At 33.2% G+C, this 26289-nt stretch overlaps 1 protein-coding gene across 8 annotated transcripts in view; it reads right to left on the bottom strand.

Annotated features, from left to right (window-relative positions):
- Nucleotides 1–324: 324 nt before the first annotated feature.
- MORF4L1 (mortality factor 4 like 1) overlaps nucleotides 325–26289 on the bottom strand; it is a 38182-nt gene continuing 12217 nt past the window's right edge. For 2 of the 8 annotated variants that reach the window (XM_031956755.1, XM_012540390.3), the window contains exons 4-14: nucleotides 22047–22163; nucleotides 20778–20864; nucleotides 19601–19681; nucleotides 17428–17484; nucleotides 11483–11508; nucleotides 8692–8780; nucleotides 7478–7579; nucleotides 4042–4130; nucleotides 2319–2512; nucleotides 1901–1985; nucleotides 325–1053 (exon numbers count right to left, since the gene is read on the bottom strand). In XM_031956755.1, coding sequence (XP_031812615.1) covers nucleotides 969–1053; nucleotides 1901–1985; nucleotides 2319–2512; nucleotides 4042–4130; nucleotides 7478–7579; nucleotides 8692–8780; nucleotides 11483–11508; nucleotides 17428–17484; nucleotides 19601–19681; nucleotides 20778–20864; nucleotides 22047–22163 — 1012 coding nt within the window. In that variant the 3' untranslated portion in view covers nucleotides 325–968. The remainder of the gene's footprint in view (nucleotides 1054–1900; nucleotides 1986–2318; nucleotides 2513–4041; nucleotides 4131–7477; nucleotides 7580–8691; nucleotides 8781–11482; nucleotides 11509–17427; nucleotides 17485–19600; nucleotides 19682–20777; nucleotides 20865–22046; nucleotides 22164–26289) is intronic. The other 6 variants (XM_031956756.1, XM_031956758.1, XM_031956759.1 and 3 more) reach the window with 6 other exon arrangements.

The raw sequence follows: 26289 nt of genomic DNA on the forward strand, positions 1-26289 counted from the left end.
GAAACAAAAATTTTAGCATTTGGAGTGTCGACTTCAAAAATGAACAATATGTGTTTGTCAGAAATGTGCCAATGCACAGGTAAAAGTCAACAAATTTAAAATTAGCAGATGAAAAGAGTCTTTGGCAAAAGGGATACTGTCATTAAGTAGATCCTACAGAATAAAGGTAATTGCTGTGATAGACAACTTTTGCAAGGATAACTAGGAAGGCAAATGTAGATTTTTGCTGGAATTTGAAGCAAAGCTTTTACTGAATCAAGAACTAGCTATATCAGAGTATACAAAATAAACTTTTATATTTGAAACACTATACAAGCACAAAACTATTTTTAAATAAAAAAAAAGATTTATTTCCAAGACTTGTAAAACAGCTCCTGAAAGATCAACTTTTCCAGAAAATCATAGATACACAATAATGCTTTTTTCCTATTGTTAGAATGTGCACGTTAGAATCAAAATACGAAAATGGTAACACAAATCACCAGTCTTCAACAATGTGAGCAAGGAGAAAAAAGGCTGAGGAACAGCATGTTTACTTCAAGCACTAAGAAGAAAGATGAGCACAAATGAATAAGTCATGAGCTATATGTGAATTAAACCTTTGGCACTAGGAATCAGGGTGTTTTATCACTTAGCATTCACGGGGGATCATCAAAGTGCTTAGTGTCAAAGGAATGAAACCACCAGAACTCAAGCAGCTTTGTCAAATATACACTGAAACATCCTATATACAGCATATCACTCTCAGTGTCCGTTCTTGCACACACTGGCAGCAACTCTGAAAGGGAAGGAAGAGCTGAAGCACCCCACCTTTACGCTTTCTATTTCAAACAAAACAGACTATCTAAACATCAGTCCTGTTTTACATAAACACAATTTTAAAGTACGATATTTGTGCAAGAGAGGGACTAATAGAACATATAGATAGGTTAACAGAGACCCAAAGAAAACAAAAAGCATCTGATTCCTTAGACGGCTTTCCGATGATATTCAGGAGGGGCAACCTCATAGTCACTGGCACTAAATAGCGCTGAAGAATTCTTCGCCAAATATCTAGACAAAAAGAAGAGTTTATAGTTAAAGACGCACTTATAATCTTAATCTACTCTCAGAAACAAGCAAAACCTGCTACTCCTAACCCCACTTCCATTAATGCCTATCATAAATATTCATATTATATATGATTTATCCCCCTTTAAAGAGCTCCTTAAAAAGCCTTGTTCAAAGAATCTGAGTTTAACCATCAAAGATTAAAAGCCTGAAAAGATACTCTTTGATCATTTTGTCTCTTCCTGATCTACTCAATATTTTTTTTTTCAAACTACTCTAACCCTCATTTACTGTAAAATTTGGAAGCACAATTCAGATAGTTTAACTATTTAAAGACTACCAAAAAATGGGTCTACAAAACTGAATAAAAAACAATCCGAAGACATACAAATGGACTTAGTTTCTCTTTCAAGCCTGACCACATACAGACTTTAGCGTGATAATACCTAAGATGAAATCTTCCAGTGTTTTAAAAAACAAAATTATCAAGTTACATACACTTTAGAAATTAAGATCTGAAATAAGGATAGATCCTATAACTCATTTCACTAATACAAGAGACTGATTCCCCTCTAACAACATAGGTCAACTCATTCTCTACAACAACTAGCCTTTCTAGCTCCTAAAGTCCCTAAAATTGAGGCTTAGGGGTAGGCATAATTTCAGAGGAAAATCTGATCTAACCCCAACATTTTACAAATAAAGACAATTAGGTCAAAAAGGGCGGGCTCTGCACAAGGTAAACCTGTCAGTGGCCAGCCAACATTAGTGGCCAGGTGTGCCTCCCATCTTAGCAGCCTCTGCATTCCAGACCCACCCTTACTTCCTTGAAGCGCACCACCATACTTACTTTAAGAAATCATGCAAATAGTTCAGCAATAAGGCCAAACTCTTCTCATCAAGGGGTGTATAGGCCAGCATTGCTCCAATTCTCACTATTTGAAACAAAGAACAACATTAGCATCCACATCTCCACTGAAAGCAATAACATCCTATCATGTTTGAAAATAAACTCAAGCAGGCATAACTACATCAAATTCCATTAAGTCTGTATTCAGAAAACCAGCATCTCTGACTTTTACAGTCTATGACTGCTAATACTTTAGAGATCTAGATCAGAATGCTATCACCCATTTTAGATGACTGTTTCACATTTATCATTACGTCTCAAACAAGCAAGCATTGCTTAAGCGTCTACTATGGGCCAGGCAGTGGGACTACAAATACAAGCAGTCAGGCTGAGAGGCCAAGGAACGAGGCCCACGTACCGAATAACCGCAGCAGGTGTGGCGCCCCATAGACCTGCGACATTGGCGCATCAGGGTGATCGGCGAGGATTTCCGCGTACTGTGGCCTCTCAAACTTGTAGAGCAGCTGAGTGCCCAACATCACATTGAAGTATTCTTTGATCCCCGCCACCACTTCATTCACGGCATACTCCCTGCAGCAAACAGAAGCCACCCTGAGCATGAGTGGATGCAGAAACCAGCGTCATAATGAAGAAGAAATGTGAGAAACAGCTTCCAATGTGGGTCAAGCCCTGGGTAGCACATCAAATGCAGCTTCACTCAAATGGTCAATCACGTTTAGCTTTCATTTCTCTGTGAAATATCTTTCTAATTAGACTACCAGAGCATTACCAGTGCATCCCCGGACTGCCCTAAAGAAGAGCTGCCTGTCATCTGTCCCCTCCCCCCTCCAATCAAATTGACAAAACTAGAAGGGGACTTCTCAAAATAACTCAGAAATTTCTCTCCAAGATCTAGATAGGTGAGAGCTGTCTTCAACTATTTAAAACTTAACTAGAATATCTATTTTACAACATTAAAACCAACACTGATGAATTCGTTTTTTAGTTCATTCATCAAGATAAGTAAGATGGTTTCAGACATAAGCACAAAAGACTCAACTGAAAATTGTTAGATAAGGCCCCAGGGAACTTTTTTTCAGAATATAAAGGCAGACTTTAAAAGCTAAAGAAATAAAGAACATAAAGATTCCAGTGAGGCCTTAGATCAATTAAAGATCCACATCATGATGATCTTTCTTCTCTTACTAAGGAGCTCATATAGTTTTTCCAACACTATTACTTGATTGTCTATACTGGGACTGCCATTTCCTGGGGCTGGAAATCAAAGGAAATAACCTATAAAGCACTTTGCAAACCTCTAAACATGTTCACTCTTGCTGCTGTTCTTACATGGTCACTGCTACAACTAAAGTCAGACCCACAAGTTGAATTATCCACAGCTTTTATTCATTAGGCCAGTTAGACCAATAACCTCTTTCCAGGACAACCTGAAGCCAGGAGTGAGGTCAGTGACTATGGAACAACAATACAACTGAGGGAATAAAAGCCAGATTTTATCTCACTACTATTTTAAGTAGGCAGGTTCTGATAAAATTCAGTAGCAAGCAAATCAATCTCTACAAATTCAGAACAAAAGACAGAACAACTATTTAGAGATGTTTTTCTAGAGACTTCATGAAAATTTGATATCTAGATAATATTATCTAGACATCCTAACATCTATTGTCAGTCCCCAATTCCATTTATTTCCAATTTCAGTACTTCACTGAGTCTGTTTCTAGTTTGGGCAGTGACTATATAAGATATAAGCAAGTAATTTTATACAGCTGGTAGATTAGATATTTAAATGGAATGTTAATAGTACAGCCACAGGCTACAGGCTACTCCCTTTTACAGGGAATTCTATTACTGCAACAGGCGTTAGGAAAGAATGTGAACAGAGGAGCATACTAAAAAAGGAAAGCCCAGCTCAATTTTAAATATAGGACACACTAATAAGTGGCTAGTCTCTGATGATAAATATTTTTAAGCTAAATAAAAACTCCAGGTGACCCATCTAAATGAAAAAAGTAAGTCATGCAGCTATATTTAGTGCATAAAAGCTTTACCTAGCACTTCTAAAAGGAGGTTCTTTTTGTTTAAAGTTATTTTAATCCCTTAAGAACATACAACATGCTTACTTGTTATCTGTGTTTCCACGAGATTTCTTGTAACTTGCATAATCTTCCAGAATTGAGTCCACATTCTTTTTGGCAGGAAGATAAAAAAGCTACGAAAACAAAAATGTAGTTTAGTACTCTTAGTACTAAGAGTAAAAAAGAAAAAAAACAAAAAACCACTATTGTAGCTTTAAGGCATTAAACTCAAATAAATAAAGGTCATTACAAGGCAAGAATAGGAAATTTTTTTAAAACATTCATATAATCTGCTGATTAAACCTGTGTAGACTATAGTGACAAAGATAACAATACAATGATGGCCTATTCTGTCCCCCAGTTTTAAGAAGGTAACTACATCCTAGTAGTAATATATGCAAAATTTCTATTCTGCACCAAGGAATAAGTAAACTAAATAAATTAATAAAAAGAATTTTCTCATAAAAACCTCCATATCAAGCTCCACCCAATGTATAATACCAAGACAATAATACTGACTGATTTTTAAACAAGTTAATCAACTATGCAATCCTTATGCAATTATAATCTATCTCTCTCCTTTAATATAACTACCTTATGTTTCTCTCCATAAAATATTGGCAAAGAAAACATCCATTAATGCCTGATTTCCTGTTGATCAATTATGAATATAAATAAAGCACTCTACAAATCTTAAAAGTCTCTGAAGTGAGCTGTATTATTACTTTAACATAGCATGGAATTATGTACAGTATCTTTAGGATAAAGAAATTTGTTATGGGCCAGAACTCTGAAACAGGGATTCTTCTGCGGTATTAAGTCAATGGAACTGATAAAGACAATGATTATCTAGTTTAGCATGGTACTTAATAGTTCTCTAGTTCAGTATATGTACTTAAGTACATCTCCTTAGATGTGGAAGCTTAGAGTTCCACGAGATTTACATGTGTGATAATGGAGTATGTAACAGCCAGCAAGGACTGCATGAAATTCATTCTATCTTTGGTCAGGCTCTTGGTGGCTCTCCTGGGGGACTGAGAGGCTTGGAATTAGAGCCAGGGAAGACAAGCAGACTGGAGGCGGGAGCCAAGGAGAGAGGGAGATTCATTTCCATCTTCATCAGCCTTGTGGTGGCTGGCCTGTCATCCTGCATTTTCTCCACAGAAACCAAGTCCCCTCTGAAGGTCAGGAGAAAGCTTGCTGAGCACCAGGTGAAGGAGACAATAAAGATTTTAATACCTGGCTATTCTTGTGGTGATTACTCTACTGAAACAAAGGCTGCCCCCTCCAAGACTTCCAGAAAACCAAACTAAGAATATTACAAAAATTGACAAATCCCAGGAAAATAATTAAGTCACTTGAAGAGTTTTTTGACTGAAGATAATTTGCTCTTGGAGAGCCAGTGAACTAGAACCATTTGTCCCCTTTTAGATAGCTAAAATGGAGAGTTTGGCATATTTCTCCTCAAAAACATGAGAAAAAACCAGCCAAGGAAAGATGGGTTGGCTACATGGAATAGCCTTATGTGGGCTCCCTACAACTCTCCTGACCCTACTGCCAGCTCTTTCAGACAGCCTAAGATCTTGTCTTTTGGACAGAATCTCACTTTAATGAAATTGAGCTTTAGTCTGGGTCTTCTCTGCCAAATCATCATCAAGTCTTGGGCAAATCAAAAGGTGAAGTGTCAGATTAAGACTGGGCTTTTCAAATAAATATAGCTATCCACAAAAAAGAAGGGATGATGGAAAGATGTGATGATTATCATTCAGTAATTTTCAGTCATTTGTCTCTTCATAATCCCATTTGGGGTTTTCTTAGCAGAGATTCCTTTTCCAGCTCATTTTACAGATGAGAAAACTGAGGCAAAACAGGATTAAAGTGTGAGGCCATATTGGAACTCAGGAACAAAAGTCTTTCTGACTTCAGGCCCAGTCTTCTACCCACAGCCATCTAGCCTCCCTCAGAGAAAAGGTACAGTCACTATTTTAGTGATGAGAGAGATGATGCTCTTTTCTATAAGGAAAAAATATGGAGTGGATGGACAAAATGACCGACAGCCTATTGGAGAGGTCCTTAAGGATATCCAGAACTAGAACAATAAAGACTTGCCACATCTAAATTTAGGAGACTTCCTACAAATTCTAGTCACTTTGACGTTTTTTTTTTTCCCCTCAAGTTCCTGCAGAGCAAGGAGAGAAGATTTTTCCAAGGATCAGGAAATTCTTAAGTGCAGGACCTCAGAACAACAACAAGTCATATGATGAGTCACTGAAATAGGAGGGAAATGGGCTTGCAGAGAGGAGGCACAGCATTACAACAAATTTATAAGGGGCTATCATATTTATAGGCTAACTGGTATGCTCACAGCTGGGTAAATTTTGTAGACTTGCTTTCTTTTGTTTACATTTCAGTATAAGGGATGGCTCTAATATGGAAAGAGGAAGCAATATCTGAGAAATTAGTGTTATATAAAAACAAAAAAATAGTTAAAAAAACAAATTATGACATGAGTGTCATTAATGTAACTACTATTAAAGTTAATCAAGGATTATAAATTTCTCTGGTATATACTAATTGTATAATCCCAAGCGAGTCACTTTATATATTACATTTACACCAATGGCACGCACCACCAATGAAATCAAGTATACATAATACATAAGGATGCTTGTTAGCCACATACTAACCTAGAAAAATCACATCATAATCTTCTGTTCTATTGTTTTTTTTCTTTATTTAGTTAAATATTTCCCAATTACATGTTAATCTGCTTTAGCTTATACACAGGAAAGTGATCCCAATAAGCGTCTTATACCTCTACTTAAGGCAATTCTCTATAAGATGACAAATTGCAAAGATGCCATACAATAGTAGAGAAGTTTGTTCATCCTGAAACTGTCCAGATTGGGGAAAAAAAAAAAATCACAAGACCAATTCTTCTTCTCTATCCTTAATTACTTTTTACTACATCTAATATACAGATGGCTTAAATACCAATGGAATTTAAAATAAAGTCAAGTTTTCTTAAGTCAGCTATACTAAATAATGAACCAGAGTATAAAAGGAAAAAAAATCAAAAGAAGGGCCATATGCTGGCACAAAATAAACTGTTCATTCTCTATAAATGTTATATGCTAATTTTATTATTATTAACAAATAAATAGTACCAGTTCACCTGTGAAAAGTTAATTCTAAAGGGCCAAGTCCTAACAAGATACCTAAATGTAAATTCTATAGCTAGATGGTCTCATAGACTATTCTCAATGCCACCCTCTTAATTGATTTAGAAGTTAATATTGGACAAGAAAGTCAAAATAAGCTACAACAATGTTTTTCCACTGAATGATAAAGTTGTTCCTACTACTTAAAAATACCTTCCTTATTTCTATATACAATAATATTTGCCACTAACCCATTTTGAGATAAAAATAAATAATTTATATTACCTCTAAAAGATGAGCTTTCTTAACACAAAAATTACCTGTTTTTGTCTGGTAATCAAGTCCCAGTCATCAACAAGCCAAGGTTTTAGCTCTTCGGGAATTTTTACTTTAACTTCAACTCTGTTCATAAATGTTTCTTCCTGAGTAACCAATTAAAAAAAAGCATTTTCTTTATGATGAAAATAAAACCTCTAAGAAACATGATTTTTTCTAGGCCTTAAAAATGACTGAGTTATACAATATATTTAAATACTTGAATGGCACTATCACTCCAAAAATTTTAAATGAAATCAAAGAACACAGCTGTTTTGAGAAATATTTTTTTCTGAATCAGAATGGGGAAAAAAATCATTTCAAATAGAACTAACTTGTGATATATCATTTAATCTAAAAGCTACTTTAAACATAGACCTGGGGTGTTTCACATTTGTTGGTGACATTTCAATCAATTAGAAATACAAAGACATTCTTACATACTAAATACAATTTGATTTCTAGATATGATTGGAGTAATTCTTACAGATAGCAATTTCTATTCTATTTCATGACTTATTTATAATTTCAATTGAAACATGGAAATTATGTTAGTGTCATTATCAAGTTCACAGTGTGTGATCAACCAAAAGCAGTGAAAAAACAGCAATATATGTGTGTGTATATATATATATATATAAAATAATTTCAAAATATTAATTTTAAAAGAACTATGCAAGCTAATATTTACAACTATAAATAAGACGAACTATATCACGTTTTTTATTATGAATTATTAGCCACTTTAAATACGATCTATCTATTCAACTATGTTTTCTGTAATCAACTATCAAATATCTTGAGAACAAAGGAAAAAAATAGAGACAGTCACTTCACAAAAACAGTAAAAAAGGTGAGATATAGAGAAATGCCATAGCTGTAGAGTTTCTGGTAAGGAAGAAGCTTAGTAATTAAATTTTCATTTTAAATAGATGCAAAAAAGTAGTTTTAGGCTTTAAGAAATTGAACCTTGTAACAAATTAGTTATACTGGCCATTTTTGAATTAAAAAGTAGCATGATGCTAAGTGTGTCAAACATGACTGCACAAAGAAGTATGAGATACTTGATTTTCAAATACTAACTACATAATGAATCTATGATATTTTTGATGCTGTCAAGAAAAATTTTTTTGTGCTTTAGAATTCTGCATTTTAAATGCACACCATGAAGAGATACCAATTTTTATTTATATGTTAATTTAAAAATCAAAGGACATACACTTTCAACTGTTGGATCCACTCGAGCCCTTTTTTTCCGAGGTGGCTGAGGTGTCTCACTGGTACTACTACCCTCTCCAATTCCAGGAGCTTTTAAAAAAAAAATGAAGAACATAAAGTGATTTTAACAAACATTTTGCTATTAAGATGTATAACATGTTAAAGAAAATGTCATTCAATTAACAGATTGTTTTTCATTTTCCAATCATTTAATATTATATCCATTATTTAGAGGTTACTCAAATTAAATTAAAACACCGCAATATATCCCTTCTACTATTCAGCTAATACAAACAAAATGTAATAATATTAACATCTTGTATTTATATATTTACCTTTATGGGACTCATTAAATCTCTTTGAGAAAGATCATTAATCCCCATTAACAGATATGAAATCCAACAAAACAAGATAACTGATTTATAATTAAGTCCCATGTTCTCTACTGTCCATTTTCAGCAGTGTCAACAAGCACTTTTTAATCACTGTGCTATGCTAGACAGATCAGGGAAGGATCTGCTCTAAATAGTTCCCTATCCTCATATCTAAGGAGGAAAGAGAATGAGGTAGGAAGATGAATTAACTACTACAACAAATACTGGCTAGATATAAATTAGGTAACATCCCAAATTTGTGGCAGTGGGGGGCTAGAGAGCAAGGTACAGATAGATGGTAGATGTTGGGAGATGAAACTTTTGACAACTGATTACTGACATAGGAGAGAAGAAGAAAATGACAATGATAATACTAAAGTTTAAAACATGATGACTGGTTGAAAATTAGAAGATAAAATGAACTTTTGGCACAAAGTTGTCCAGTTTGGGACATGTGGAATTTTTCATATTGATTGAACAGCCAGGAATAAATAAATAACCTACAATGAGCCTGAGATGCAAATCTGAAGTCCCAGAAAAGTTATGGCTAGAGATGCTAATCTGGGAATCATCTGCATGCAAATCAAAGTAATGGGAGTTATATTATCACAAAAGAATAGCAGATGAAGGACAAACATTTGGAAATAACAATATTAAGGGCTAGAACCTTTCCCAATAAGAGTCAACCAGGGAAAGTGACAGAAAAGTAATGTTTTAGTTTTCAAACTTCTTCCAAAGAAATATTATTCATAATTCATTAGCAAAATGCCTAGCAAGGTAATAATTATATTTATAATGTACTGGGGTAACTAAGTGGTATGGTAGATGGAATGCTTTAACACAAAAATTACCTGTTTTTGTCTGGTAATCAAGTCCCAGTCATCAACATCAACTTAGGGCCTAAAGTTAGGAAGACTCTGGTTCAAATCTAGCCTCAGACATTTTTTATCTAGTGTAACCTTGGGCAAGTCACTTAACCAATCTCAGTTTCCTTATTTGTAAAAAGGGAATAGCAGCACCTACACCTCAGGATTGTTGTGAGAGGTAAATCAGATAACTATAGTGCTTAGCACAGTATCTGACACATACATAGTAGGTCCAAAATTAATGTTAGCTATTATTATTATTATTATAGTAAGCAGTGTTTCCACTCGAGCTACCCAACTTGAAATCTTAGTACTTTCTAAACTTGGTTTTGTAATGTTGATGGAGAAGGAGAAAGATGGAAGGGGAGATATCACTAATTAAGGAGTGTTCTCTCAAAAAAAGAAAAAAAAAAAGTTGTTCAACAAATTTTAATATACATCTGTAAAAGAATTCCTTTTAAGGTGAAACAAAGCCACATTGTAACAAACATAAGGGAGTTACCAAACCAAAGCAGATGAAAATCAATGCCCAATTTAATTTCAGTATGCATTACTATCATAATGCCACAGGGCCCTAAAATACTTAACCAGTACCATAAACCACAAGGCACTATATATTAAACTTGAAAATACCTTAAGTGTTTTCTAAAGAAAGCAGTTCTACTTTGTTTCAATTATCATGTACATATTAAAGAGAAAATGTTTAAGTCATAAAAACAGAACGTTTGCAACCATCTATACCTTGCATTTCTTTTAAAGAAATAATTATGTGACATTGTGGAACAGAGTCTCTCCATTAGAAATAAACAATTTAAAAGTTTTTTTTTTTAACATAAAAAATAATTAAACATACTTTTCTAAAGCAGCATCAAAAAGAAAAAGGTCAAATTTTAAAAAATATTTATCCATTATGAAGTGTGTTTTACTTTTGTTAAGATATGAATATTTTCCCCCTAAAACCATGCACTGGGGCAAGGATAAAATAAATTTTTACTAAATATACCTAAGAAGATGGAACAGATATGTTCTCTAGCTCAAAACATTTAAATTAAGAAATAAGCAAGCAAGAAGGGGGGACGTAAAGCTGACCTAAATTTCATAAAACACCATAAAGGACAGACATGTTCCTGTCTTGGACTCTATAGTTGACTTGTATTCTTCACAGGTGAAATGAGTTGGAGCAAAGACAAGAAAAAGATACTTTGCAATAGGGTCAAAGAAAGAAAACTAAGGTAAGCCTTCTCACTTAAACAACAAACCAGGAAAATTAAGAACACATAAAATTATGAGTGTCCAAGTCTTATACTAGTGAAGTTTTATGAACATACTGCTCAAAACTTAGTACATTATACTGAAATGATATTTATTAAAATGTTAAAGATACCTTTCAAATAAAATTTCCTGTAATATGTAAAATGTGCCATATTTACAATGAACATTATTATTCCATTATAATAACTTAATGACAAATTCAACTGCAACAATGAACTTAAATTTTGGATTTCTAATAAAATGAAAATAAAATTTTAAGGAAGAAAATTAATGTCCTTACTTTTCTGTTTGTTCTTTTTGGTTTTCCTAGAGGGCAGGGAAGAGAGAGTGGAAGAAAAGAAACAAAAAATTAATTTAAGCAAAATGCTATTTCCTAATTTTTTAAAAAAATGTCATTCCCTTAGCTTTATTCAATCTCGATGATCAGTTTGTGCAGCAATGACAGTATCTGTAAAGGACACAGGAGTGTAAAGATGTTCTCCTGTTTAGACTTAAAAAGCTACACAAACAACTGGATGAATTCACATCATCATCCAAAAGATGAAAAAGAAGAAATCCAAGACACTAGAGAGGCCGCCATGTGACTATCATCATCATGGCTGCCATAAAAATACCTAGCTTTTCTTCCACAGGAGTCATTATTTAGCATGAATATTTCAAGATTCAATCATTAAAACCAGCTGTTTTATGTAAGTACATCTAAAACAAAAAAGGAAAGCAACCACTATAATAAGCTTTTCCAGTGAAAATAGACTGGTTTCATACTAACCTAAGTGATGCTCTAATGGTCTAAATATAACTTGATTCCTAATTCTAAATTAAAGGCTTTTAACATATAGGTGGCCAAAAAAAAAAAAAGATTTTACATTATGTTAATAGCAGCAGCAGCAAGGGTTTCATTTTATCTGCTGCTCACTGCACTCCTTTAAGCCAAAGCTCCTTTAGTTTCATTGGCTCTATGGGGGATAGATGCCCTGGAGATCAACATCATGGTGCATAATTCTCTGTGTAGCTCCAGTTCAGACAGAACACACCATAACTTGCCCTTCATTATTGTGTTTAGAAGCAATTTACTATAGTTCCGTTCATATAAAAGTAGAATGGGTGCCTGATTTTACTGTGACACTTGATGTGCACTAGACTTGACTTGGAATCTGATACCTACCAGCTGGATGACATTTAATCTCTCAAAGTCTCAGTTTTCTCATCTATAAAATAGAGATAATAACACCTCCTTCATAGGGCTATTGTGAGGACTGAATGAAATATACATCCATAAAGCACTTTGTGATCCTTAAACCATTACATAAATGTTATTTTTAAGACTGTCTATAGAAACCTCTTATAAATTACGGCATTAACCAAAACCTCCTTCCAACAAATTACCCTGGCTTCTCAAAGGCTACATCAGGGGCATGGTTGCATCCACTTCAGAAAACTTAAAGCATATGGCTCTGTCACCAGAGAACAATAAGCAAAGAAAGCTATATGTAGGAAGAATCCTTGCCAAAATGCAGAATGCATTCTCAATGCCAATACCTAAGGGACAGTAAAAAGGTGGGGTCTGCCTTTCCTGTTTTGTAGGTGATCTAAGTGTACCAAAGGAGGGAGTAGTCAAGAATAAATCCTGGGTCCCTAAAGTACCGAAATGTTAAGAAAAAGAGCCACATATTAGAATATCCCAAGATATAAAGTGGACTTAATTTTTATTAGTTTTCATCAAAATAGAAGGAATCTGGAAATGAATTCTTACTTTTTTGTGTCATGAACCTCTCTTAACAGTCCACTTAGAAACAATGGATTCCCTATCAGAATGTTTTTTAAAGTATAAAAAAAGGATGATAATGGAAACCAATTATAACAAAATATCAAAAAATTTTAAAAAACAAGTTCCCAGACTGAAGGTCAAGAACCCCTAACATAGAAAATGTTCAATTAACAAATGTTAAATGTGGCTAGAGAAAATATAACAATAATTTGATTTGTTAACAATTCAAATTTATTTGTTCCAACTGCCTATTTGTACAGTTTCAAAGATTATTATTATTATTAAATAAGGTCTTTAAAGAATAAAAAATATTTTACTTTTTAGAAACTCAGCTTCTACAGTTGAAAGGAACTTCAGAAGTCATGCATATCAATTTCATAGTAATTTAAGAGTAATTTGAGAATGACCTATTTATAATAAACATTCAGGTCTAATGACTGGCAGGATAATGGATTTATTTTTTACTATTGCATGAAAGAAGTCTTTGAAAACCAAATTTCAAATAAAAAATTCTCATTCATAAGCATATGTGTGTATATTTAATTCTACTCCTACAATCAGCAGGGACACAGTGGAAAGAATACAAGATTTGGAATACTAAAACTTGGGTTCATTCCCAGTTCTGTAATGTGTTAGAGGGCAAGCCATTTAACCTAAACATCTATTCACTCCTTCTCTCTGCCCTTATGTGGTGGGCTGTGAGAAGCAAACAAGTACAAATGTACCTTGGGATTATCAAGAGTTCTAGATTGTCAGGCTATTCTGTAACTGAAACTTAAAAACTTCGTCAAATTGCTCAATCGGCACTTCAGTATTTTCATACATAAAATAAAATGGAGTAGACTCTCTCACTTTCTGAATCAGGTCAAACATGAACTACTCTGGCATTTTTTCCCGGGGTCTATGAAGAGAGAAGATGCAGTCTAATAGAGAAGCTCTTTTCCATTGGACATCAATCATCTCATAGAAACCATGAAGGTCCAGCTGAGAAATCATGTGCTCATTTCAAGGATGAAGGGCCTCAAAATAACCTATAAATTTGCCTTTCCAATCATTCCCAAGCTCAATCACACCAACCATGTGTAGTCACTAGTTGTCTGTCTGGCAACCTCAATAACATCAATATACCTTTTCTTTGTTGACAGTGAAGAGTGTATGCTAATTTCTAGGGAATAGGAAAGTGGTTCTACAAACCAATTACTTGGATAATTACTCTATGCCTCTTTTGTTCATTGTTTCTATTGTAAATTCTCTATTCCACTGAAGAAATTAGAAAATGGGGATACCACAAATGTTAACCCAGATGGTGCCACAAAACATGTCACCCAGACTGAGTAGGAGGGAAATTATTACTAGACAACAAGCCCGTAGGATCTGAGATGGCTATTTTAAACAGGGTGCTAGACTGAGGAATCTGAAGAGGCATGAGCACCAATCCCAACTCTTATAACTTTTGAGTTCAATTTCCTCATCTGTAAATAATACTTGTGGCCACCTCATAAGGCTATTGTGAATATATAGCATTTTGTAAATCTTAAAACACTTTGTCAGTTATTCTTACTAATGAGTAGCCAATACAGAATATTTTATGAGACAGTGTAAAAAACTACAAAGCAGTGTGGCCTGGATTCTGAGACCAAGCACTGTTCAAATGACACATCCTTCACGACATGTTGGCCCTGGGGAGCCACTTAAGTCTCTGTAGGCCCTGGCTTTCTCATCTGTAAAACACAGAAACTGAACTAGATATCTATTGTGCTCTGATTATATGCATCTGTGTTCAGATCAGCAATAAGACAGCCATGTTTTGCAGCAGAAAGTGAATCTGAACTCTTAACCACCCATAAGCCTAACAATTCTGTCAAATCCTAAAAATAAAACAAATGTACTCTGAATTACTGATTAAGACTATCTTCAAGAATAGTCTAGTTAATCCATGGGGGAAAGGAAAGAAAAATAATTTTAAATTATTCTAATTTGAATAGCAATATGACTATCTTCTACATAAGGTACAGGATGAACATATAATCCTGTTTCCTAATGGAATGGAAAGGTTTATTACTTAATTCTCCTTTTCTCTATTTTTTCCATAGAATACTCTTTTTTAAAAACTTCAGGCATTAAAAAACTTCTAATATGAGAAATGATGTGTTTCATTATGCTACCCAGAGAATTCATTCCACGTGTTAGGCTTTTAGGAGATGTTTTTGCTGTTTTGTTAAGCTACTAAAAAGGAAAGCCTTAATTCTTCCAGTAAAAAAAATGTATAGTGATGTTCTAATTTCAGCTAAACTGAAATGTACTGTTGTAAAGTATGAAAGATTTCCAGAGAAAGTTTCTATTCATCCCAGTTATCAAAACAAATTCCCAAACCCTCCAAAGTTAGTGCAGATTTATCAGTTTGTACATAGTACTTTCAAGTGGAAAAAGTATCCATGGCTATTTTTTAAATTAACATATGCTTAAGAAACTAGGAATCCCAAAATTTAATTCAAGGTATCCTAAACATGTATATACCCAGGTCTTTAGCCAGAACACCTGATTCCTGGTTGTTTCCTCAATACGTTTTTTAGGTCCAATTTTCAATGGGTTCTGGGGATAATAGTTTTTCCCCCAATCCTAGAACTGGGGCCTCTACTGGGGTAAAAAGGCAGGACAAGGATTATCAGTGTCTCAAAAATTGTAAGAAAGTACTAGGGATCATATATTCAAGCTGCCATGAGGTCTTATGTCAGACAATAACTCAAGAGATAAATGTGCAGAAACTCATCCCTTTGTCTCTATACCCACCTGTTTCTTCCCTATATTATATCCCCTGACTTTAAAAATCTTCAACCATCACACATTTCAAAACTCCCACCTAGAGCACCATGGAAAAATCCTGTGATCTTGGTTAAGTAACAACCTCTCTGGGACTGTTTCCTCAAATGTAAGATGAGAAGCTTGGACTAGAAGATCTCTAGTGTCCCTGAAAATTCTAAAATATTGTAATTGTTTAAAAAAAAAGAAAAAGTTAATGATGACAGGTGAATGAACACAATGAAGAGAGTTAGTTGGAAAATGGGATGTCACTTTAATATAAAGAACAGGAATAACTAGTAAAGTACAGAACTTGTTGAGATAATTCAGTAAGATACTTGTGGCCAGATTAGGTGGAAAAGATTAAAAAAAAAAAAAAAAAAAAAGAATTCAATAAATAAAGTCAGATATAGGCCATTATTGAAAAGTGAACCAGAAAGAAAGGAAGGCACCAAGAAAATATTCAGGCAAAAATTAAGTAGTTCTATGAAGCCCATGAAACATACTATCTAAAGACATTTTAAAATGTTTTACGTGAGTAATTCATAAAAGTAATGTAATAAATAAGACAATTGTTAAATGCCCCATGTATGTCCCTTATAGTTTACATAACTTTTCTTATGGACAGTAAAAAACTCTATGTAAACATCCTACTGTACTAAACAGACTGAAAATATTTTAAGCTTATTTTTAAGAACAAAAAGCCTATAACTTTAAAATGATGCCATATTTAGAGGGCAAAATTATCAATATAAAGCAACTGATAAAACATTAAAGTGCTGTGTAAACATAAACTATTATATAATAAGCAAAAAAGAATCCAAGCCCAGGTTTACTAAGCTTGTTTGAATACCGTAAATGTGATGTCTTCCGAAAATGTAAAGTTCACTGGAAAAGAATAGACCTTTATTGCAAAGGCAGCACTATGGACTTGCTTTTTTGATTCTCTAGTTCAAGATCCAGATCATGAATTTATTAATATTAAATTCACAAAAAGTTTTGGACGTAATTAATATAGTCCAAAAAATGATTTACTCAAATGATGGTATATCATGATGTTTTAAAAATTATACTAATTCAAAATTGAACTTAACAGAGGTAGTCAAATTATGAATCAGATTACTCACCTCAGTTTGCTACTTAACATAAGGACCCAACTCTTAAGCAAAAGAGACTAATTAACATAAGGACCCAACTCTTAAGCAAAAGAAAATACATATATACCTTTTGACTACAGAAAATGCTGGTCATTATGACTTAATTTTTAATTGAAATTAAGTATGAGTGAAATTTTAGTAAGATTTTTAGGGCAGTGCTCCTGTAACATTCTTAACTTTATTTTGATCTTTTGGGGAGCTACACAATCAAAATATGTATGATTCACTGACAATTTAGTTTACTATTACATTTATACTAAAAGATCAGAAAATTTCCCAAAACTGAGCAAATTATACTCAGTAAAACTAATTTCCTAAACTTTAAAAAAAAATCTTAGTACTAATACACCAACTGAAGAAAGTTATCAATGATAAAATCCAAATCGAAGCCTAAAAGACTACAATTATACATGATTAAAAATACTCTTATCAAACCTACAACAACAGGGGAACATGGATATCAGGATGAAAATCTGGTATGACAATCCATCCTTAACTCACCGCATTGATATTGCAGAGGTCTCCAAACAGCGAGTGATCCATCTGTTCTGAAAAAGTCTAGGCACAATGGGTTATGGTAAGGACAGAGTGTCAGACCTGATGTATAGTCTTCAAAGAAATGAACCTTACTTTCCAAAATAAACCAAAACTTTTCTTAAATGGAAGCTATTTCCATATGACCTCCATGAAACAACTTAAATGTATGAGTGTCTTCAAATTAGCTTTTTTACAGTGAAACTTCTTTATAATGTACTCCATCCTTAGAGTTCACAACACTTATTTCTAATAGTCTCAGCAAAAGGTTCCTAAAACAACAAAAGCCTTAAAGCATTTACCCCATGTGCAAGCTTCAATAACTCAAACTCTTCCCCCAATGTATTATAAGGAAGCTTCACTTTGTATATTTTCTTAATAATGATCCTGAGACTCCACCAAATAGTTTATATACTAATATAAGAATACATATCACAGTAAGCACTTACTAGTTATTAAATTGTTCAATTGGATGTTATATAATAATCCCAGGAATAAAATGTGGTATCGCTAAATTCCCAAGTCTTTATTTAGTAAAGATAATTTTCTTGAATTTCTTTATATTTTTATCCTAGGTTTAACATACAGTCCTTAAAGAACTTGATGTAAATCAAAATATTATTTTAATATTGCATTTCTATAGTATCAGAAGCTTGCTGCATTTTAAAATCTCATTTGCTACTAATTTTATTGCATGCTACTACATTGACTAATTTCCCAAAGAACCAAATCACTAAAATGTTAATAACATGCAACAAAGGAAACCTATTAAATACCAACTACACAATAGTTAAGAATACCTAGTGACTTATGACCACCAGTTACACTCCTATTTTAAGAAAAACAATACCACCACTTATCTTCTTACAAATAAAAAAATAAATAAATAAATCTTTTTAAAATGTCTAAACATAAAACTACTTGTATATCATTCATAATTTCAAAATGAACCAAATTAAATGAAAAGCTCTAACATGCATCAACTGCCTTTTCAATTTTAATTCTGTAACTTTTTTAAGCAGAAGTAGAATCAATAGGATATGATGAACTATACCATCAATTCTTTTAATTTTAAAAATATTGCACTAATTTCTCTGGGAAAAGGCATAGCTTAAAGCATGAAGTCTGGCTCTTTAATAAGTATGGCAAGAAAATAACCACATACTGGCCTTATTAAAATAAAATCACCTTTTAAAATTCAACCCAAAAAAAATGGCAAACACAACAATTGTGCATGTCTGAAAAACTGCGAATTGGGAAGTTACATGAAAAACTTACAATGAATTTTGAAATGGCTTACAAGTATGAATTGTGGATATTAATGGTCACTTTAGGTTTTGTCTACACAGAACTCAAAAGAAATGGTTTGCAAACACTATAACATAAGAATGAAATTAATTCTATCATCTATTCCAAGAAGTAAAGTCCTCTCTGTTCTGTGCTTAGTAACCCTCATTCATAAATAACTATATTTACTAAATTTCTTTTTTTATCTTCTTATATGTACATACACAAAAGTAACATGTGGCATGTGCATGTAAATAGAAGCCATGTTAATATCTGTCTTTACTCTCTATTTGAAACTAGTCACAATTCTAATCCTTACACTAGTCTTTTGCTTTCCAAAGAAAAGCTCTTGCTTTTTTCTGAACCTCAATCTCCAGCCAGCCACCTCACAAATTCATGCCACCAGTTACAAAGGGACTTTGGTAAGAGTATAGATGGCTCAGACATTGTCCCTACTAAATAAACAACTGAAAGCTCATCCCTACAAGTGTTAGGGGAATAGAGTTACTTCAGTATGTGAAAGATAACATCACGTGTATGTATGTATGTATGTATGTATGCATACCCTATTAAAAAGGAGGGGAGAGAAAAAAACAGCCAACAAAAAACTGATGGAAAAATAGCTTAGCATAAGTCACATTCAATAATTCTATTAATGATGCACATAAGAATTTATTCTCACTGGCATTCTCACTGTTCCAAAACACAGCGTTTTAGTTGTATAAAATCTAACTTAAATAATAAAAAGTTTAAACAAAAAGGTTGTCTATATCTATTAAAAAAAAAAAAAAAAAAAAAAAGCTATATATAATTCCAATCTCCTCACACTAAGTAAAAGATAAAAGCTTCTTACGCTTCAACATTTTTCTGCTGTAGACCAGAAGTCTTCTTTCCTGGAGCTGCCCCTCTCATCTTCCCTTCTGCATACTGCTCCCTTCAAAAAAGAAATTCAATTTAAAAATTTATCTTAAAATTAAAGTGTGCCAAGAAAAAGGAAATGGGTTGGTTTAACTACTTCCAAGACACCTATAACATTAAATAGGAAAAATAAAACTTCAGCTGTCCTCTATGAATTTCCACAGGGAAGATTCTCCAAAACTACAAAGTCAGTATAGGATCAAAATTAGGAGATAGGGTTTAACATAAGGAGACAGGCTACCTAACCTATAATTTTTTGTCCATAAAAAGTCTATTAAGAAGAGAAAAGGAAGAAGACTAAAAGTTTTATTGAAATAAAATAGAAACTATAGAAATTTATTTCTTGTTTGAGAAATAGTTCCATTTTATTGTCAAAAGACACAAAGTCCTAAGACTACTCAAAGGAGTTTTACTTCTAATGTCATTTTATTATATAAAATATGTTTCAACTCTTAAGAAGAAAAAAAAAAAACTTCAGGGAAAAAAAGTGAAATATAAAAACCATTAACTTAAATCAGACTCCCTTTAGAAAAAAATTAAAAAGCATAAAATATAAGGGTGGTGGGGGTGAGGGTAGGGAGGAACATGGGAGAATTATTCTGCAGTCCTTTAAAATCTTCCAAGGACGACTTCCTGCTCCTGAAGGATAAAGATCACAGTGGTACAACACTAGGACGTAAACTTTAGATAGTACTGAATCATGCACGACTCACCCTACCGCACCCCCTGCCACTCCTTACTCCACTACTTTATGTGAAACTTTCAGGAGCTAAATGTTTTGATATACAATCTCTCCCAAGCCACGCAAGAAAATGAACTATAAAAATTCCACCTACACTGAAGTTAATGGTTCTGGAATCTCCTCTGTTTCTAACCTGGCTCTGATGACAAAAGATTCAAGCAGTAGCAAGCACTGAATGCTTGGAGAAGTACCTCCATTTCCTTAGCAGAGAGTAAAAGTCTTGCCTGCACAGTCTTAACTATAATCCAAGAGGTTTAACATGGACTCTAAAATCACTCTATTGCAAAGTTCAAATGTCCTTCCAGACAAGTGTCTAAGGATTAAATTAAGGTATTACTAACCTTATATCTATTTTGCAAAATAAACTTACTGATTGGCTTTCTGAAGTTCTCTCTGTTTCTGAAGATTTGTGTCCACGTATTTGAGTACTCTGCTTTCTGGAACCCATTCATCCCAGCTGGGGGTAGAAAAAAGTCAAGTTAAAAGATCAGTCAACAATTAATCATTACTTAGAGTCTGTTCCCAATCATTACTTGAGAGACCCAGGCAGAAAAAATTATTCTGAATTAAATTCGATGAACTGGCACTACATGCTGGGGAGCAGCTAAAAACATATTCCCCAACTGGAGTGCTTTTTCCAGCAGAGACCAAAAAACTTGTCAGTCTCTCCCAAGAAATCTTGTAATTTTAATTTCTAAGCATGAAAGTTTTTAAAAAAAAAAAATTATTTTGGAATTGGTATAAAGTAGTATAATGTGTATAATTACATATTATATTTTTTAAATTATACCTTCTTCACAAGATTCACAGAAGCAAGACTCAACACTATGCAAACCATGAATCCAAACTTTAAAATGCCATAATGAAGCATAAAAGTCTACAAATTGATTCTGCTAAAGATTAAAATTGATTAGCTTTCTCTGATTATTAACAGTTCAATATGTGGGCTTATGGATGCATTTCTAAAGCAAGCTAGACATTATTCATTCTGTTATTTTCATATGAATGACAGTTATAAAATGTGTTCTGAGCACTCCCCCCACACACACGCTAGAATGCTTAGGAGTCAGCTTAAATTACCTTTTGCATAGTCTACAGCTAAAACTTAAAGCTATGCCACTTCAATCATTAGTTCACTATATAAAAATATCCCTCATCATATGTTACTGCAGGCAATACAATTCCCTCACCTGCCTTGTTGCTGCTAAGATATTTTGTAATGCCATTTGATCGAGTACATCAACCACCCCCAAATCTAAAGCTCCTTTCAATCAAGAGGTTCTGGAGTGACATTGCAAAGAAAAAAGAGGAGGAAAAAAAAAGCTAACCCAAATTAAAAAACAAATTAAGAAGAAAACCCTAGTGAAGGGATGCAGCCTTTTGGAATATCAAAGTTAGTAAAAAGCCTTTTCTCCTGCTGATGGAGCTCCTTTAGTAACACAGTTCTCTGTGTCCTCAAAGCAAAGAGGAAAAATTTGGTTGACTAATTCCCCACTTCTTTGACCTCCTATTTAAAATGAACAAAAAAAAAAGAAAATAAAAAACATACTTTCTATCTTAAAAAAAAGAAAAAGGAGGGAGGGCATCCCCATAATCCTCAATATGATTTCCTAAAGAAAACTTTAAAACATGCATTTACCTAGAGGTCAGGAAGGGGTGGTGTACTGAGGGAGCTCCTTCAGGAACAGGAAAAAGGGCTACAATATCCTCACGTGTCTTCAAAGTTTTTTCAGAGCGCCTGGGCCTCACAGCACTTCTGATGTAGACAGCATAGTACAAAGTAATCTCAGTAACTATGTGCAGAATTTAGCTTAAGCTTTATTTAGATTTATTTACAAATGGAGTATTTAAATGGCTGTATCAATCATTTCTAAAAGGTTCGGAGACTTTAGATTAGAACAAGTATCTTAGCATAAAGGGTTGGCAGAACTATTGTAAATTTTTTAAAAATAAATTACACATTAATTTGTTTGAAAGGAAATTCAAACTTTTGGTTTGGGGTTTTGCTCTGTTTCTTCATAAAGAAAACATTCTATCCCCATTTTGATGAATTAGTTCAAAACAAGTTATGAATCAAAGGCATGACTTTCCCACTAATTATTTTCCATCAGCCTTCCAACTACTGATAACTTTCCCCATTAACCCTCAAAATTACATTAAAATACAAGAAACAATATTAGCAGGATTAATAAACTGATTCTCTTTTTGGTAATTTAATAGTAGTTTGTCCCCTAACAGCCTGCCAATAAGTATTCACTCAATTTTGACATTAAGAAGCTTTAAGAAAAAATTTAAGCCCTTCTGTTACCCCTTACCCAAAGGATTATTAAAGTCTTTTACAAAGCATTCATTTCGGCTGATGTTATTGTATAATTATCAATTTATAACGTGTTTAATACTTTAATTTATACAGGAAGTACAACTGGCTAACACTAACCTAAAATTTTATTAAGTTAATTTAGTAGCTTAAATACATAAATGTCACATTGTGTCTGATAATTTTTTAATAAACACCTTTTCTACAATGTTTAGTCAACTTCAACCAAACTTCAAACAAAAATAAGGTTACTGCTATACTTCCCTTGATTTCTTTTGTATTAAATTATTTTATTGAACTATTAGGAAATAGGCATTCATAAATCAAGTATTCTTTGTTCTGTAATTATACTAAGGTAGCTTAGCTGATTACTATTGACTAAAATGTGAAAAATAAAAGTTACATACATGACATAATAAAAGTATCAAGTGGTCAAATTGATCAAAGTCAAAATCTCATGTTCTAAAATGACAAACAGCTGACAAATGATTAATAAATAATAAATAAACCCCAAAAAACTATCTAGATCTTCCTACAGATCAAAATACAACATTCAAGCCATTACTGCTGGGCTGGAAACTGTCTTAATTCAGAAATCCCCAGTATAGCTAAAATCTAGGACTAATTAACTAAATTATTTATCCTCCTATTTCTCTCCTAAGTCACTGACAGAAAATGGAAAATGATTTTTTTTTTACAGATGTATTTGCTTTTCCATCCATGAACATGAAAAAATTTTAGGGCTAAGTAAAAATTATTTATAATATCTAACTTTTTTTTTTAAGGAAAAGTTATACAAGACTGAATTTGTTAAAAGAAAAAAGCAATTAAAATTGGCTTTTTAGCTTGCAACCTGCTCAGAATGCTACAATATTAATTCCAAACCTAAACATTCCCTATTAAACCTTATTGAGTTTGGGAGCCAACAAAATATAATATAAGCAGCTACTCTTTTCTTTACTAACTTAAAATAAAACTACAAATTCAATAAAAATAAATCCAGAATTACATTTGTTTACATGAAATTATATATTTAAAAATATTATTTCAGTTAGCCACATCTGCTGCCCTAATTTTTCTAGGTAGTTTGGACTTCACTAATCATTGTGCAATCTTCCCTAAGGATTTTCCAAGACACAGACATGACCTCACTGCCCAGTTCCTAATCCCCTTTCCCTCCCATGTAGCTCTGGCTTGTACAACACTTAACAGACTGCATTTTATGTGCCTGTCATGTGCCAAATGCTCATAAAGAAGGAAAAGTACAGACTTCCTAGATGATTACTCCTAAGAGAATAATCAGTACCCACAAGTGAATTTGGTGCTGACAAACTTCTTCACAAATATTTATAATTAATTACCAGTCTCCAAATTTATGCCAGCAAACTAAAAATCTGCAAATATTTTCTTATGTTCATACCTCTAAGGAGGCAGAAATCTAATTTTTAAATAATTAATCTTACAAGGTACAAGAAGTAAATCAAAATCATGAATTTATTACTCATTCTTCCCTAGTGTCTTTTAAATATTTTATGCAGAAGTAATGCTGTTTTTCTGAAGGGATTCTCAACTTCACTGCAAGTTCATGTTGATCTGAAGCATTCTTGACTATTTTAATGCTAATGGGCTTTAACAACAAAATTTTTAATCTGGAAAAAGAGTAACACCTACCTACATATCAATAGAAAACCACATATTATATGAGACAATATACCAAGGTTAACAAGATAAACAATTAACAAATGAATTCTGCCCAATGGAATATTTTTATTGACACAGAAACTTTAATTCTAACAATACAAAAACTGAAGTTCCTAATTACTTCTGAAAGCATTAAATATGAAGGCTCAGTTTTGCTGGCTGGACTTTGTTTTGTTAATGGATTAATTTAGGAGAAATTACTATTGGTCAATAATCATATTACCAATAAATCAGTTGCAAGACCTATACTAATGAAGGGAGATTCCACACCAGAAATCACCATACTGATAAAATTTAAAAAAAAAAAAAAAAAAAAACCCTACATATTTTAACACCAATTAAAGAAATAAGTAGGGATTTATTTAGATCATTAGACATCTCAAGTAGTAACCACAAGCTAATCCGAAAACACGTACACTAGTACTTTTAGCTATTGGAATGATAAAAATATTACTTTAAGACTGGCTTCATAAAGACAAGAATGAAAAGTTAGCCTAATCAACATTGTCTGAATATACACTAAAGCTTTCAAAAGTCTAAAACTTAGAAGTTCAAAAAAAAAAAAAAAGCAGCAATATGATTCTAAAAGATGCTAGAACTTAACTCTAAAAAAAGTGAAGTAACAGCTGATGGGAAAGTTGTTTTGGGAAGCAGACACGTGGGTGGAAACCAACAAAGAGATTATAAAACACAAACCTAAAATTTAGATGGCAATGTAACTGGCTCCCAGGTCACAGCTAGGAAACCTTTTTTGCACTACAGGCAACAATTATACTTCTTAAAACAAAAATCCCCCTTTTTCTTTCTATGACATTAACAGAAACTAAAGTCTAACAAGTCCCTTTAAAAGCTCCAAAAAAATATATATAGTAATGGGATAGAAGATTTAAGTGAGATTGCTTGCCAAATTATCACTATGCTAAAGAAATAATTCTATCACTTCTCCCAAAACAAACCTATTTGGCCCAGATAATACAGCAGGATAAAGAAAGATAAAATCAAAAAGCAGAAAAGTAAACTACTTTGTGCCTAGAAAATTTCCATGCTGACTACTATGCCAGTCTATATCCATTTCCTAGACACCATATGCATCTAACAAGGTCAAGCTTCTACATTAAGAATCCCACAAGCCAGGCAAATTCATAGGGAAACAATTGTTTGCAGTAGTACACACAGAACCCAGACAGACAGACTATGCATGATGCAAGAAACAGTAGGAAATAGAATGTGAAAGGCCAGACAAGAGCTATTAACACTACAAAAAAAAAAAAAACAACTCCAAACAAATGCCTTACTGAAAGGGACCTCGCTGAAGAAGAAAACCCTGATGGTGAGGAGAAAACCCTGCTGATGAAATTAAAATTGATCAATCTTATAACAAAAAAGAAAATGAAAAAAGAAATTACAAGTGGCTCCACCATCTTGGAGAGTTAAAAATAATGTCTAGATAATTCTGGAACCTGGTGAGAAAAGTCCAAAATTGCTGAGAAGATGTTAGACTAGGAGATCCATGGGCACATGCATTCATCATGACCCAAACCCCAGCAGAACACTCCAGTTCTCAAGATAAGAAAGAGCTCTGGTGACTTAAGATTCCACACTTGATTTGTAAATGCTTTGTGCACAAAAAGGTGTCAAATTTGAAATCATGTTTTGAAAATGTCTGAGAGCAGCATTATGAATTTGGATTTAGCTAATTTTTTTTTTTATGTTAAGGTCACCCCCATGAGAAAATCACCTTTCATAACACTACACACCTGCTAATAACTTTAAAAAAAAAAAAAAAAAAAGGCTTACATTAGTATTTCAAAGTACAGGAAATGAATAACATTCAACAAATTGTCTCTGAGGACAGCATACTATG

This window comes from Sarcophilus harrisii, chromosome 2 (genome assembly GCF_902635505.1).
Source record: "Sarcophilus harrisii chromosome 2, mSarHar1.11, whole genome shotgun sequence".
In the NCBI taxonomy this organism is placed as follows: Eukaryota; Metazoa; Chordata; class Mammalia; order Dasyuromorphia; family Dasyuridae; genus Sarcophilus; species Sarcophilus harrisii.